Source organism: Brassica rapa, chromosome A01 (assembly GCF_000309985.2).
Source record: "Brassica rapa cultivar Chiifu-401-42 chromosome A01, CAAS_Brap_v3.01, whole genome shotgun sequence".
Taxonomy (NCBI): Eukaryota; Viridiplantae; Streptophyta; class Magnoliopsida; order Brassicales; family Brassicaceae; genus Brassica; species Brassica rapa.
This window is the reverse complement of record NC_024795.2, coordinates 23,329,328-23,347,399: the sequence shown is the minus strand read 5'-3', so window position 1 is coordinate 23,347,399 and position 18,072 is coordinate 23,329,328. Positions and strand designations below refer to the sequence as shown.

Below are 18,072 nucleotides of genomic sequence, written 5' to 3'. Positions count from 1 at the left end.
TTAGTATCAGACACAATGAATCAAGAAGCACAAAAGAAACCAAGAAAGTAGAAGAATCGTTACCTCATCAAAGAAAAGATGAAGACTGAACCACAAGAGGCAGATACTGAAGCACAGAGTTGTCATCGTTGATGACAACTAGTCGATTAGGAGACTTCTTCCTCTCAAGGATAGCCCTTCTGAAATCCTTCTTCGATTTTCTGAATCAAAAACCAGAGCTTAGAGAATTGATCAAAACTTTGTGATCGGAATCACCGAACCTTCTCGGTGATTTCATAGCCGGATTTGGAGGAGGACGAAGCAGCCATCGAGCACAATCAACAACACGATTTCTCTTGAAAAAAAGAGAGGGATTTGTTGAAAATATCAACACAACAAAATTCAATCGTGAAAGAGAGACGCTAGATCCAGAGAGAAAGAGAGAACCCAGTTTTTTTTTTCTCCTTTTGCCTAAAAATTAGCCTAAATCAAACTGCCACGTATAAGGTTCCTAGCGGCTCCAAAACTCCTCATTTAGACATCGGTTCTGTCTAATTTGCCATTTTTTCATTTATTTTTTTGGCTTTTTTTTTTTTTTAGAACCCATGTTAAGCATCTCCGATGGAGATGGTCTTAGCTCTCAGCTTCTCAACACTCGTGTTGAGCCCTCGTTCGCGTTCTTCTTGCTCCCTCTGTTCAGATTCCGCAACCAGCCAGCGACGGAGAGTAGTATGTTTGGGCAGTTCAAGATCAATCATTTGGACTCCTCCGGGGAAGCTTCAACCTCGGCAGTGAAAAAGTGGAAGACGGGGTCGGTTTTGGAGATGTTGAAAGCTGGAGAGAAGAGATTGGGGGCAGAGATAGACGAGGCGAGGGAAGTCTTAAGTTTTCACGGAATTTGAGAACTTGGAGAAGAAGGATGAAGATAGAGGTTGAAGATGAAGTGAAGCACAGGTTTCGGAAATCGCCTCTTTATATCCTCATCCCGGTACGCATTTTAAATAGAAATTAGTTTTTAACCGATTCAGTTTGAAACCGGTTCATATCCATGAACCAGAGTATTTTGGGCTAAATAAAAGCCCATTGGTAGTCGACAAACACAACTAAGCCTGTTTGATAACTTACCGGCCCAGCCCAATATTAAACGCCCACAAACAACAGACGGACACACTCTCTATCCCCAGCTACCCTCTCAATATTAAGCCTGTTTGATGTTTCGTGCTTAGATATTTAGTTCAAGTTCATGCCTTGATGAGAGTAGTAGTATTGTCTCGAGCTTGATGTTTGATGTTTCGTCCTTTGCAGGGGGTTTCGGCGTTAGAGAAAGAAGTCAAGGAGGTCGCCAAGAAGATCACCGGTCTCTGTGGTATGTCTGTCTCTGCGCACTCTTTGTTTTACTGAAGCGTTTTGGTTTATGTAACTTCAGTTTATAGAATGAGACAGAAAATGGTTATTGATTTGTTATATGAGAGAGTGGTTATTGATTGGTTACTTATATATTTTTAAATATTAAGAGTTTTTTTAAAATGTTGTCCAAATTGTTCTAAGGCTTAAAGATGTGGTGTTTATGGTCTGTGCTGTGACTGGAATGAGTAATGTCGCCGCCACTTTCAGTCACCACACACTTGTGATCTCTTAGTCTCTGGTTGTTTTTTTTTTTTGTAGAGATGGATTTTGATTCTGACAGATATGCTTCCTTGTGTATCTCTTGATCTCTAAATCATTGAAATCGTTTGCCTATAGTTTGAAAAATCGTGTGTTTGATACGACGTTGCTATTAGGTTTAAAATGTTGTTATACTCCTAATTCAATTTTTATGATGATAGATGGCTAGTGAGAGCATTTTTAAAAGACATTTTATAACTTCAAATATAAAGTTTTTTGTTCTTCAAAAATGAACTTTTGAAGTTTTGAGTAGTGAAACTCTATATATGAATTTTCACTATTCAAAATTTCAAATTTGAAATTTCATATTTTTATTTGCATTTTGATTTTTACAACCACACATCAACTTTATGATCCATAAATATTTTTTTGTTTATTGTTTTAATCCTTATTCTTTGAGAGGCATGTGTGCATCTAGATCCATCAGCTCATTTAACTCTCCCATAAGAAACAACTTATTAGTAGCAAAAACATAATTGAAATTTCTAGTTTTCAAACGCCAAGTAAGAATTTTTTTTAAATTTGGAGAATTGATAATCATTTGGAAGTGAGAAAGTTTGATAATCCCTGTACAGTCCAACGTAAAGGGGATTATCGATGGATGAAAGAAAATATATTTAACCCAACTCAAGAGAGCTCAAAAATAATATCATCTAACATAATGTATTCCACAAAACCTTAAACTTGAATTTGTTCTATCTACGTGGACAAAACATAAAATTGTTGAGACCAGACTAATTAATCAAAGATAAATTAGTGGAGAAGAAAAGGCAGAACCTTGTTCAATGTTCGTAAACCGTCAAAATTGTCATGAGTGTTCTAAAGTGTTTGGTTCGGTGAAAACCCCCGGGAAAAGTGCCAATTTCGATCCCAACATTTTAGATCGTACCAAATACGACCCGAACAATTGATCAGTGCCAAATACGACCTCAATTAAATTATAATTCGAAAAAACTACCCGAACTTCTTAAAACGTGCTTAAATCTACATTGACTCTAACAGAAGTTAGTCAATCGTTAACAAGATAAAACGACGTCGTTTTGATATACGAGGAAAAATGCCAATTTCGACCCCAACACTCTTAGTCGTGCCAAATAAGACCCGAACAAATGGTCAGTGCCAAAACTGACCTCACCTTAATTATAATTTAAGAAAAACTACATGAACTTCTTAAAACGTGCATAAATCTACATTGACTCTAACATAAGTTAGTCAACCGTTAACAAGATAAGTCGACGTCGTTTTGATATATATATATCTATTTTTTTTAAAAGTATGTTCATTCCGGAACTCAAACCGTGTTGTGACACCCTTTTAAATGGGCACACTAACAACTAGATAAAAGTAATATTTTTAAATACTATTACAAATTTGAAATCATATAAACTACTATTATTCTTCATCTTATCCAATTTATAATTTTGGTGCCAATTGTTTCTGATTTATATAAATACATTTACATGTTTTTTATTTATCATATCTTTAATAAACTTATATCTTACTAAAATATAAATAATATAATATTTATTATTATACGATCTTAAATATGCTTAAAACTTTGAATTATTTATACAATTTTCTTATATAAATTACTTTTAAATTTTAAACTTAAGCGGAATTTTTTTAATTTTTCAAAGTTAATATTATATATTTTGATATTTTATTCAAAAATGTTAAGACACATTTTACCTTTCTTTCACTAAAATATATTGTACAAAATATTAGACATTTAAACAATAACTAAAATATATAAAGCAATCACTAAAGTTTTAAATTGGATAAGATGAAGAAGAATAGTAGTTTATATAATGGGAATTTCAATTTGTAATAATATTTCAAAAAATTATTTTAGTCTAGTTGTTAGTGTACCCCTTTAAAAGGATATCTCGGCACGGGTTTGAGTCTCGAAATGAACATATTTTTTAAAAAATATATATATATATATCAAAACGATGTCGTCTTATCTTATTAACGGTTGACTAACTTCTGTTAGAGTCAATGTAGATTTAGACGCGTTTTAAAAAGTTTGGGTAATTTTTCTTAAATTATAATTAAGTTGAAGTCGTTTTTGACACTGGCCATTTGTTCGGGTCCTATTTGGCACGGCTGAGAGTGTTGAGGTCAAAATTGACACTTTCCTAGTATATCAAAACGACGTCGTTTTATCTCGTTAACGGTTGACTAACTTCTGTTAGAGTCAATGTAGATTTAGGCACGTTTTAAGAAGTTCAGGTAGTTTTTTTGAATTATAATTGAGTTGAGGTCGTATTTGGCACTGATCAATTGTTCGGGTCGTATTTGGCACGACTGAAATTGTTGGGGTCGAAATTGGCACTTTTCCCGAAAACCCCCTCCCAATAAGATTTTTTTGTGAAGTGAACACTTCATAAATAAACAACGACTGAAATTCACATGACCAAAGTTCTAATGAGATATATAAAATAATTGCAGTGAACTAACATTTTACTCACAAGAGAGTATTCATGGATCTACAAAATACATTCAACCAAATCTCAGAAAAAAGAGAAGCAAATCATCTAACCAAAGTTATTCCACAAAACCTTAAACTTGAACTTGTTATATTTACTAAGTTTAGAAACCTTAATAAGCATAGAAATTTTAGAGGATCTTTGATTTCAACTAGTAATCTGGAAAACAAGGTTTACTTACATGTCGAAGGAGAGAAAACACTAAAATCGTACATAGAGAATGTATTCAAATCATCTTTTACTCTTTACAATATTGTTATTGCCCTTGCGTTGCATCCCTTTTAAAAATGTATTCAAAAAATTGTTGAAGCTTATTGTAACAACTCAAATAGCAACACAGATCAATTAGTTGATTTAAATGCTGACAAAAAATTTATTTAAGTATATACTAGATTCTAACCCGCGCTGAAACGCGGAAATTAATTCATCTAATTTTAATTTTATTTTTTTGTATATAATATGTGTATATAATTTTTATAAATCGTTTTGTGTAATATTTATATATATATATATATATATATATTTGACATCTATATCTAATTTTTAGTGGTGTTATAATTTGTGTTGTACATGTTGTTAGTTTGTATTGAATCTTGTTTCATTTTCAGTATAATAGTTTGATTTGGATCACTTTAAACTTACATATCTTAAATTTAAAATATTTGATTTTTTTTATAAATATTATATAATTTTAACAACTTTATTAGTTATGCTTATAACTAATCATAATTAGTTTGTTAAAAATATTAAACACATTTGGCCCAAAAAATTTGAATGGATGTTTTTAAGATCAAAAGTTTGGGCTATTTAATAGTTTATGGATCAGGCCTTGTGACAAATTTAATTTAACAAAGGATATTATCTAAACCCAAATGAGTAATAAACTTTTGTCCCAAAAAAAAAACAAAATAATCTGTAAAGTCAACAACTTTTGATGATCAATTAATATTTTGTTTCTGTCGGTGTGAATAACAGATGCACCATTCAAGTTCATCTTTTCTCTCTCTCTTCTTCGTTGGAACCGAAACGACCAGTTTACCGAAACAATAAAAAAAATCAATTGATCTTCTACAAAGATTTTGTTTCTCAAGACATGCATGATCTTTGCTATTTGATCGGAGGAAAAGAAAGTAATACTAATTTTTAACCTAACTCTTATAGCTAATCTGATCTCTTATAGTTTATAAATCGTGTAAAGAATTGGTTTGGTTAATATGTTTGTTGATCTAGATATGCAAACCTTGTAGATCAGACAGTAATTTGAGAGATCAAGTCAAGGAAACAGTTACTATCCAGGTTGAAAGTAGCGGACGCAAAATCAGTGGCCGATTTGAAACGAAATACGTGGTTCGTCAAGTCAATCGAGAAAGAGAAAAGATAAGTTTTATAATTTTCTTTGAGTGTTTTTTTATTCATAATATTTAATCTAATAAATCGAGCTTGTTACAAACATTGGCAGATTGAAATATATTGGATACAAAAAGCTAAGCTCAGCTGCGTTGAGATAACACACACACTGCACGTATCTGAAGGCTTTGTTCCAGACTCTATTGGCAAATCTTAATGTGGATAGAATATTCTGGATATCGATTGTATGTAGATAATCATTAGATATTAAACGAATTGAAATTACAAAATATCTAATCTATATACTTTTATATAAAGGAACATATATTGTATACGGGTATGAATTGTATCTTCGGCTATAATAAACAAATAAACAAAACATATGTAACGTAAACAAAAGTCATGATCTAATCTATATATGATTGAAGCTTATATGCAGATAATTTTGTGTTCATAATCAGATTTTATATTTGTTAGAATGGTTAGTACGATGAAAGATGGACAAAATAGAAAATAATTTGAGTTTTTTTTATGTGTCAGGTAGTGATCTGAAGAGAAGGAAAGACGAACATCTATACCAAACATGATAACCTGTTGGTTTAGTTTTATTGGATTGCTTTATTAAGTGCAATAACCTGTCGTTGTAGTTTTTGTTTAATTTTGGATGGTTTTAATATATTAGATATTGGTTTAGATTAAGTAATCCGATTGTATGTATATTGGTTAAGTTTAAGTAGGTATGTTACATTTGTAAAGTAGTGTGATATATTCTAGTAACATTTATCAAAGAGATCAAAACTTAAATGACAACTTCAAGTAGTAGATAAAAACCAATCCCTAAATTAATAGATTAGATGTAAACATTTATTTAATCATTCATTTAGTCTCTAACATTTTGTAAAAACTGAATTGACATTGTTTTGATGTTTTTGTTAAGTTGAATTCATTTAATCTTATCGATTAAACACATGCATCAATATTAGCAAAAATGTTTTTTTTAAATGATAGAAAACTTTTTAATCTAATTATTGTTCAGGACAAGTCATATCATATATCATATGATTTACAAAAAGAAGATGACAATTCAAATGAATTGGTTGATCATCTAAAGTGACAGGTTACTATGATCTTGGTTGTCTATCTTCAGTTCGGGTACTCTTTTCATTTATACTCTTTTTTCATTTATACTCTTTGGATATATTTGCCGCTTTGATCTAACCGTTCTGATTCTGGTACAAGTTTAATTGAGATAGTAATATTATCTTCAGTGAATCAACTGTGTTTTGCAGTTACGTAGACCTGGCGCAGATGTGAAAATTCAATTGCGAGTCAATCGATACTAAACAAGCACCCAAACATGAAAAAGATAATGATCCAAATGCATCGAAGAGAAACATTGAAATCAAATAGGTAGCAAGAGAGATTCAGATAAAGACCCTGAATAATTCAAGGAGGATGAATTGTTGATTTTGTGAGTAAAATAAACCGAAGGCCAATTGAACCAAAGTTAATTTATCGAGCCAGTTTATTTCGGTTTACAAGTTTATTAATTTAAAAAGGGAAATTAAAGATTCTGTTTCGGAAAAAAGGAAATTAAACATGAGAACAAAAAAAGGAAAATAAAATAGTGAACAACCAACCGACTTCAGTTAGTTAGCTTCTTCTTCTTATAAATTAGGACGCACTTTGCGGTATCAGTCTGGAAACTAGCACCATTCCCACAGGTAATCAACTCAGCGGTATTCATCTCTACCCTGGAAGGATGGGAACACGTCAAAAAGATCCACACTCTTCCTCCGATAGGGCTGGGTCCGGGGACCCTAGCGGCTTGGATCGTTTGGTCACTATGGATCGCAAGGAACCAGCTACTCTTTGAAAAACGAAAATTCACGCCGGAGGAAACAATCAGCAAAGCGATCTCAGATGCCAGAGAATGGATGCTGTCACAACCCCCTAAATCACCAGCTATCATGAACCCCTTGATCAGACCGGAACCAACTCCTAATTACTCAGCTCACTGCTCGATCTACACGGATGCAGCGTGGAACTCGACATCAGGCTGTGCAGGACTTGGTTGGATCATTGATGATCGGAATTCATCGTCTCAACATACAGCGACCTCGACGTTCGTCTCGTCGCCCCTCATGGCAGAAACTTTGGCTGTCTCCACGGCCATGACCTTTGCTCTACTTCACGGAATTGATTCCATCTCGCTCTTCTCAGATTCGCAAACCTTGATCAAAACTCTGAACCGACAGGAGAAGAAGCTTGAGATTTATGGCGTCCTTTGTGATATCTACCACCTATCTCTCTCATTTAAGTCAGTTAAATTTACCTTTATTCCTAGAGCAGCTAATGTTAGAGCTGACTCTATTGCCAAACAGGCCTTATGGGCCTTGAACCAAAGTTAAATCATGAATGAATTCAGTTTGCACAAAAAAAAAATATTAGGACGCACTTTGAAGCATAGGTTCTAATTTCAGAAACAGTATGTTGAACAAGACGATGAGTATAGAAGAAGACAACAATGTTGTTGTTGACGACTCTTCTTCACTAGAGTTTGTCTCTTTTCTTGGGCCAGGTGGTTTCGGTTACGTATCTATCATGAGAGATTCCAAATACCTTTTCTGCGCTGAGAAATCATATCTAATGGATTTTTTGAAGATTCTCGAGAAAGAGCTTAGGATCATGCTTTGTTTTCGCAACCATCCATGCATCGTTCAAATCACTAGTCCTAATCTTCACGTTGGGATCAATGAACTGAAACATTTTTTACAGTTCAACCAATCTAACTAAAATTAATTTAAATTGTTTTCTGTTCATTTTGCTCATTATCTTATATGTAATTTTCTATAACAAAAAAAAACAAAAATTCAATTTTGTAAAACAAAAAAAAGAATAATTTTAAATAATTTTAAATTGTCTACCAGCTATTTTAATAGCAACTTATAATACTTATATGCCAAAATATACATACAAAAATATATAAACAAGATTAAAAATTAAACAAAAATCCCGGGTGTAGCTTAGGCCAACACCTAGTTAATAATAAAGTAGTTGTGATACATGTTAAGTTTATCGACCAGAGACTTTGATCCATGTAAATATGTTTTCTTTCCTTTTTTTAAATATAATTTTCGGTTTTATTTATAAGAATATTTCCTTTTTATTATATATATTTTATTTGTAAACAAGATTTGAGCCAGTTGCATTGCAACGAGTTTTTGTTTGATGTTTTAATTTAATAAAAACCATAAAATAATAAATCATTTATTATAGTATTATGATTATTATTTTGCATATATTGTTTGAAATTTATTTTATAATTAAAACTCGTTTTCACTCATAAGTTCAAGTTAATTTTTTTTTGTATTTTATAATCATGGTGCATAGATGACTTAATACTCAAGATTAGAGAAAATACTATACATAAACATTTAAACTGAGCACAATCCGAAATAAGAAATGAAAAGTAAAAAGAAATAAATTTTAAATACACCAATTAAATCAATGACAATGGTATACATGTTCTTATGTTCTAATTTAATGTTTTTATTAAATAAGTCTTTAAATTGTTATTTTGCCAGAATTTTTTTAAAAAGGAAAACATTCTATTTTATAAATCTCCTTTTTATTTACAATTAAAAAATAAAAAAAATACTAAATACTCTTTTTAAAATTTTGTTTAAAACTTTAGAAAAGGTAAATTATTGTCATATTAGCTATTACAATTATCCTCTCTTTATAATTTCAGGACAATAAAATATTGATATCAACTAATTATTTTTAGTTATTAATAAATATTTTAAAATTTTATTTTTACAATTCATATGAATACTAATTTTACACTTCTTTTGTTAATTAAATAAGTTTTAGTATCATGCTCATCATCAAACATTCTCTTAAAAATAATATCAAATAAAATTTTACAATTCTCTTTTGGTTAGGACTTAAAAATATTACATAAATTTCTTTTGTTTAGGATTTTTTTTATAAAAAGGAAAAAACTATCAAATATTCTTTTATAGTTTCGTAGGATTTTAGAAAAGAAATTATTATTACATAATCTTTTACTATTATATTTTGTCTAGGATTTAAAGAAATAAAATTTCTATCAAATAACTATTTCCAGTTAATATTAATTATTATTAAAAGTTGCAACTTTTAAATCGTTTTTTTTCAATATCATTGATATTTTTATAATTTTTCTTGTTAATTGAATAATTATTCATATCATGTTTATCATTAAATTTTTGAAGTAAAAATTACTATTAAATAAAATTTTACAATTCTTTCTAGTCACAATCTAAAAAAAGGGAAAATTCTTAAATGGTTAAGATTAGAAAAGAATTTTCTTTTAAAAATCTCTTTTATTTAAGATTTTAGGAAAAAAAGAAGTTATTTTCATATAATGGAAGTTTTTATTGACACTAATTTTTTTAATTGACACATATCACAATCATACATAATAGGTGAAATATTTGAAGTTAATTTTGGTTTATAGTATTTTTTAACACAAAATTATTAAAAAGTAAAGGTAGTTAATTATAAGAAAATAAGATTAATTTTATGTTTTTATTTTATTTATGCTTATAAAAAGAAAATTAATTATTTTATTTCTTGTAGATTTTTATACAAATGTTTTCTTTTTAATTGAAAAAATGTTTAATTAATTATATATTTTTTATACATACAAATACATATTTACATATACTCATGCACGACAATAAAATCAAAATTAAAAGTTATGCTAGCATCATAAGCTGTAATAAAGATAATAAAAAGTTGAGTTGTATCAAAAAATTAAAAGAAAATACTCAGGTAATATAGTGCATGTAAATACTATTGTATTTTGTGAAAATAATATGTGAAATCTCAAACATAAATATAAATATGAAATATTTGTAACTATTTTTAGTCATAATTTATTAACATACAATTATCTATTAAAAAAGAAAGTTATTTACTTATAAGAAAATAATAACATTATTTTCACAATTTTCTTTTAATTACACTTAAAAAAGTAATATTTTTTTCATGTTTTTATTAAATAATTTATTGGACTTGTATGATTCTACAATTCGTTTTTGTTTAACATTTTTTTCTTAAAAGTTAATGTTTATCTTTTATAATTCTCTATCTTTAATACTCACTTTGTTCCTAAATATAAAATGTTTAGGTAGAAATACACATATTAAGAAAACTACTTTTTGTCTAGAAATTATTATTAAAACTATAAATTAATGATATTCAACCAATTACAAAATAGACTATTAAAATATGATTGGGTATATAGTTTTTAATAAAATAAAAATTACCTAGGAAAATGAAAACATCTTATATATTAGAACATCAAAATTTTGTAAAACATCTCACATTTAAGAACAAATGGACTATATTTTAAAACAAACATTATAATGAAAAATAATAATAACAATAATAATAATAACAGTTTGAAGAATCAAGTTTTATATAATAAGATATAAAGAAGGAAACTAAAATTAAAATTTTAATTGGCATAAATTATTAAATATTTTTTGAGTACATTATTCTTAGATATAATATTTTACTTTATTAAAGGCATCTCTATAATTAACATTATTCAAAGAATATGAAGCATGTTATGAATAATGTGGATTGCCATTAACAAAGACAAGAAGAGAAGATCCATCAGGCCACGACCAGGCCCAACCGCGGTCGTGTCCAAGAGGAGAGAGAGAGAGCCGACTTCAGGAGAGAGAGAGGCGACCACAAGTTTGAAGAAAAGGAAACCCTTTCCTTTTCCTATTAGATGTTATCTTTCTTTTTATGTATTTAGTAGATTTCCTATTTTATGTAGGATTAGGATAAGTACTCTTTCCATTTATCTCTATCTTGTAATCCTTATATAAGGAACCACTTTTGATGATTAATAATAACACGAAATATTCAGTCTAAAACGAATTGTTCACAACACGTTATCAGCACGATAGACTCCAAACCCTGAGACAAAACCCCAACCTAAAATCCGTCACACATAAACCCTAAATCAGGCGGAACTTCAAACCGATCGATCTCTCCAACCCCGACGAACCAGACGACGAGCGCCAAAGGAAATTGAAGCTCTTGACGAGATGAATCCATCAGCGTAAACCGTTTATCGATCCGATCTGAGACGCGCCCACACTCGCAGAAACAATACACGGCGCCGACTTAGTTCTTTGGAACCCTAATCCGAACCTACAAGATTTTCTAACCAATTTCAAATCCTATGAAAGATAAGTTTATCATACCTTAGTAGTTTGATGATATCTTGTTCAAATTACGGTGTTCATGTAATCTAATACTCCTTATTTATTGTTTCATGAGCTGAGAGGAGTTGGTGCAAAGATCTAATCTCGAAGAAGCCTAACTTGTTCTTGCTTGCGTTCCGGCTTGCAAACTCCCGATCAGCTAAAGCCCTTAAGCGTTCCTGATCCTAGACAACCTCAGCTTCCTGTTCGCAACATAGCCAGCTCGTGTTCCCAATCAACCAGCTCGCAATCTGCTCAGCCACTCGCAAAGGAAGCAGCTCGCGACCCGATAGGAGGCAGCGTCCGTCCAGCTCCCGTCCGAGGTTTATCAGTCCATCTTGGAGGTCTGGTTTCTACAATCTGCAAAACAAAGGTAATCCTAATTCTGAGAACATGAATCGAACCTGATTGTTTTGTAAAGATTGAAACCCTAAAAGATAAAACTCTAAACTAAAAGCCATAGGATAATAGATCAAATCATGTCTTTGGATAATAGATCGTAGATGTTCCATAAGATTAAGGAAACTCGGATAGAAAGAAAAGGTGCATAGAATGATAGATCCGAAGTTATAAGAGAAACCATACAGACATTGAGAAAAGGCTGCACAGCTACACATCTAAGGTACCAAATCAAGTGGCTTGGGACGCCAAGCTACTAGCTAACAAAGGTCCTGGATAATGAAATCTCAAAATGATCAAATCATGTCTGGAACATAATGGAACCATATGAAAGTGTCGACACACACATGAAGATCTATATAAAGATGCATAAGAGAATAGCACTTGAACATGAACGAGGATCATGAACCCACGAATGAGTACTCATCATACAATCATACAATCATAAAAGATTATAAAGATTAGAAAGATAAACGTGGAGGTTCAAAGTATCTAAAAGAGAGATGAGCGTATTGTCCATGTACATATACAGAAACGCTATCCGATAAAACCAGTGAAATAGATGGATCTTGTGAGATAAAGAAACCGTGAGAGAAGACATATAAATCACGTGGCCTAGAGTGTCCATGTCTTCATATTAACAGCATTAGATATAGCTTGTTACACAAGGTACTCACAGAGATCAAAAGGAACAGATTATAAGGAGATGAACTCCTATGTGGTGAATGCTACTACAGAATTCGAAATTGACAAATGGTTTGGTCATAAGAAAGAAAATAGATACACTGATGTAGTAAGCAGCATATGGATCACTGGATAAGATAATATAAAATAAGAGAACAGCTTTGTTCCTAAGCTGATTGATGGACTGAAATAAAAGCAGCTGCATATAGTATGTAAAAGAAATTGATCACACATGATCATTGATCTTGGAGTTATGTAAAAGACAATCCAATAACAGTCCATATACTTATGAGAATTTATAAAGAAATTCCTTATGCTTATACTAAACCTAAAAGAGGTTAGAAGAATGACACAGAACATATCTGTACGCGTCCAGCACATTGGCTGAGAGCATCCGGTCCTTCAAACTAAAGACGTCCGGCCCTGTCCGTCCAAGGGCGTCCGGCTATTCAGCAAAAGGTGTCCGACCCTTTGACTAAAGACATCCGGCCCTTATTCTTCTCGATCACGAGCTAGTAGGAAAGATCAACCATCAGGTTGTGATCCGACAATCAGATCCTTTAAGTAAGGATCCGGCTTAGTAGAACCGTATGCTGCTGTATAACCCATACAAAGACTTGGTCATAAGATTGAGAGGAGATAGTTAATCAAACGGATACAAAAGAAGTTGTAGTCCCTAAGCTCGTGAAAGCCGAAGTCCATGACCTAATAATGTATACTTAGCGTGTGATATGATCCACAACAACTGAGGTCATGAAACGCCATCATATGGCATTACCTAAGGCAAAGGAATCAATGTCCACATCCATGAGTGTGTTCGGCCTAAGAGCCACAGCAAAGATCATTGATCTTGAACACTCATAACATAAAGTAGTAGACATGTATAAGACAAGGTCTATGACCTGGACATTGATCGGCCAGATTGATACATGGCCGAATGGTTATCATGAATAGCAAAGTAAAGAGTTTGGTGGTCGACGATCACGTCTAGACCATGGACACATGCAAACACGTTTTGTAAAGACCAACAAGTGATTCCCAAGGACAATGTGGTTCACATTGTTTAGCACACATGCTTTACCGGGACACTCGATGTCAAAGGACATGAGAAACGACCTGAGAGGTCTAAGTGGTCTCAATTACGGTTCAGTAATGAAACTGGCCGATTTCTCCCTTCCTACACAGACATGAAAGATCACGCATTAGATGCGTGGAATGTAGAACCTACACTGAGGTTCACATCAGGGGGAATAGTGCGTGTTGTACTCTTTTTCTTTCATCATGGTTTTGTCCCACTGGGTTTTCCTGATAAGGTTTTAATGAGGCAACATTAAGCGTACTACAAATCCTGTATGGTTATGGCATCCAAGGGGGAGTGTTATGAATAATGTGGATTGCCATTAACCAAGACAAGAAGAGAAGATCCATCAGGCCACGACCAGGCCCAACCGCGGCCGTGTCCAAGAGGAAAGAGAGAGCCGACTTCAGGAGAGAGAGAGGCGACCACAAGCTTGGAGAAAATGAGGTTTCCTTTTCCGATTAGATGTTATCTTTCCTTTTATGTATTTAGTAGATTTCCTATTTTATGTAGGGTTAGGATAAGTAATCTTTTCATTTATCTCTATCTTGGAATCCTTAACTTTTTTTGATGATTAATAATAACACAAAATATTCAGTCTAAAACGAATTGTTCACAACAAAGCAACGCATATATAGACATGGTTTATAGCTAACCCTAAAAAGAAAAAAAAGAGAGAAGAAAAGAGCAAATAGAGATCTGCCGCGGCCACATATTAGGTTGTTTCTATCTTTTCATTCACAGAAGTTTCTCTCAGCCCTTAGCCAGAAACCATGTCCTATTTGCCGCCGGTGTTGCCTTCTGCTCACTATGCCAATACATTCCCAGGTAAGATCTATTCGATTAGATCTGATTATGGTAGTAAAAATAGAGGTCGAATCTAGGTCGAGTCTAGTCAAATTATATCCCATGATCTGATATCTATGTAGCACGGGGACGTCTATTTAGCTACCGATACGGGAAACGTTTCGGGGACTGATACTTCACGGGGACATCATTGGTACGGCTTGGGGACGGTTAGAGAATAATTGTGTTTTTACTGTCACTTAGTTGTGGAATAAAACTAGATTTCACGGGAACTAAAACTTGTGTAATTGTGTTTTTACTGTCACTGTTATGTTGCTTGATTGGAGTTATAATAAACTTGGTCCAAAACACTTTTGACCTAATACGTCTGATATGTTTTGTTTTCCCAGTCTCTAATCGGTTATAATTGTTTTGTGAAACTTTGCAGCCGCACACACAGGTGTCTTCTGGGACCTCAATGATTTCCCAATTCCATGTCTCGATCCCCATGTGGTTTATGAGAATATCAAGTCAACCCTTCTCAATAAGGGTTACTCGGGACCCGTGTCTATATGGTTGTACGCGAATCATGAATCCCAGATACAGAAGGATTATAAGGAGGATTATGAGTCTGCTGGATTCAGATTCTGTTTCGAACCTGCAGGTGGGTTAAACCCTATCTCTCTCTCTCTCTCTCTTTTTTTTTCTACTTATTGTGTGTAATCTGTCTATCTATTTTGCAGACACGAGAGATTATAGAATGTCAGTGGACATGCTAATATGTGCGCTGGATCATCCATCTTCAAATCTGATGGTACTCGCAGAGGACTTCAAAGAGGAAGATGCAGTCTGTAATATTTACCTTTTGCACCATAGAAGACAAAATATCTTCTTAGCATACCAACAGCAAGTAGAACCAAGCCTTTGTACTGAAAGCCCACGGTGGCTTTATGAAAGTGTCTTGCAAGCTGTAGATCAACAAGGCGGCCAACATGTTGACAAAAAGAACAAGACCACCATCAGAATCATCAACACCCCAATGCCGACCTTAGACGTACCCGGAAGCTTCGTCAGATCACGGGGTAAGCTTCAAAATTCTTTTTTTTTTTAGATCTATATATTGATTCATCTGATCATAATTCTGTTTTTTCTTTTTTCTTTTCTTTTGTTATTTAAATAAAATTGTTTACTTGCAGTTCATACTACACATGCCATCTGGGACGCCGTGGATTCCGCAGCACTTCAAGATTTGGAACCTGTCATCTCTGCTGCCAATATCGATGCATTTTTTATGCTTAGAGGTCTTCCTCCTCCTAATTTTACCAAGGTGTTTGCTGATGAGGATGCCCTCCCTGAACATCTCATCACAGAATATCTAGGTTCCAGTCTCCATGTCGATATCATCCCCAAAGGTAATATTCTGGAATATGTATATTTTGTCAATAATCTTTTTAAAATAAAAATAACTGTGTTATTTTCTTTTCAGGAAATATGCGTGTCAGAATTCAAAAAATTGCAAAGTTCATTCTTTTCAATGCATTGACTCATCGTAGCAAACCAACAACCTTGCTTGTACTCTCCGAAGACATTCTTGAAGACCCTCTTTTCATGACTGTTTATGAAGCTGTGAAATCGAAAGGTTTCACTCTCATTTTTCAGCCGCCCAAGTCCATATTAGCGTCAGAGTTATATTTGGATCCCAGATTAGGAAGTTGGTTCTGATTGGACTTTTCATGTTCCTTTCTTCGAAATAAGCTATTCATGGTCACTGCCCTTGTTTGTTTTTTTCTTTAGTTTATTTCAATGCAGTTTGAATACTTGTCTTGTAAAATATAACTTATTTTGCTCCTCCCTTATGGTTACATTATCTAATAATGTATGGTTACGTCTTCTGACCATTTTTGTAATACCGGTGACATTTACATAGTAGCTAGACTCGAGTCTTGCTTGTCTTCAATACCAAACATCTATGTGTTCGTCATAAGTTCATATCTCCGCTTGTCTCACACCTCACTGAATGCATGCACACGATACCAAACTCTACTCATCTCATCTGCTACTACTGATTCTGTTATCTTCTCAGGGTTTCTTGATTCAAAGTTTCCTCCTTTGGTTCTGGTATCTTACATGTTTCTTGATTCAAAGTTTCCTCCTTTAGCTAAACCTAAAATAAAAAGAAAAAGAAAAGAGTAAAAAGATTAGGGTTGTTTCTATCTTTTCGTTCACGGAAGTTCCTCAGCCAGAAACCATGTCCTAGTTGCCGCCGGTGTGGACTCTCGCTAACTATGTCGATATTTTCCGAGGTAAGATCTATTCGATTAGATCTGATTATATCCCATGATCTGATATGTTTTGTTTTCCCACTCTCTAATTGTTTACAATTGAAGAGGAAGATGCAGTCGATAATATTTACCTTTTGCACCATAGAAAACAAAATTTCTTCTTAACATACAAGCAGCAAGTAAAACCAAGACTTCATAGTACTGAAAACCCACGGTGGCTTTATGAAAGTCTCTTGCAAGACAAAAAGCCGAAGACCACAAAAGTCTCTTGCAAGACAAAAAGCCGAAGACCACAAATATCATCAGATTTTTCAATAGCTCCGTAGGTCCTACCCATAGCATAGGCAAAGTAAACGGTCGCTTAGAGCCCAAAATTTTTTTTGAAGGTTTTTAGTTTAAGAAAAAAAGTCCAAAAAAAATTTCATATTTTTTATCTTAAAAAAAGAATCCAAAAATTTTAATCTAAATAGGACCTTTAGTAATGATGGGCCATCCCTGCCCCAAGACCGATGCCGACCTTAGGAAGCTTCTCTCCAGAATGGTGACTGCGGATTGAACGGTGCGGCTGATGTAGTTTACAGAGTCTATATGAGTTTGTAAAATTGTTGACAAAAAAAAAATAGTTCTGTTGGAATTTTGTTATTTAAGCATCTACATATGACACATATGGAAGTTGTAGAGTGTATATGTTTTGGAGATCCGACAAGCTATGTAAAATTTTCAACGGGGAAATGTTTTACATCTAATTCAAAAGATGTGGTAAAAAAATATAATGTGATGATTATATATGGTTTTAAAATATAGGTGTCTGGTGTATGTCAGTTACGTTTTAGCATTTAGACAAAACTATGTAAAATTTTAATTCTGAAAAATTAATATATATGTAAAGCAGAAGAGGTTGTAGATAAAATAATGTGATGAAAATTATAAGAAAATTTATCTGGTGTATGTCACTTTTCTTTTTTCATATTATAAGAAAATTTGAATATTTTTTTTTTTGCTTTTCATTATATTAAAGTTTGATGTTTTCACTTTTTCTTTATTTTACATCATGGAAAAATCAAAAATACTAATTCCAAAACAAAATGCAA

General features: G+C 32.7%; 1 protein-coding gene across 1 annotated transcript; it reads left to right on the top strand.

Annotated features, from left to right (window-relative positions):
- The first annotated feature begins 3,341 nt into the window (after window positions 1-3,341).
- Window positions 3,342-16,608, top strand: LOC103837637. Its single transcript, XM_033290118.1, has 5 exons — window positions 3,342-14,741; window positions 15,148-15,363; window positions 15,443-15,781; window positions 15,896-16,111; window positions 16,186-16,608. Exons 1-5 carry the CDS (start codon window positions 14,687-14,689, stop codon window positions 16,419-16,421), a joined length of 1,062 nt encoding a protein of 353 aa, XP_033146009.1. The 5' UTR covers window positions 3,342-14,686; the 3' UTR covers window positions 16,422-16,608.
- The last annotated feature ends 1,464 nt before the right edge of the window (window positions 16,609-18,072 follow it).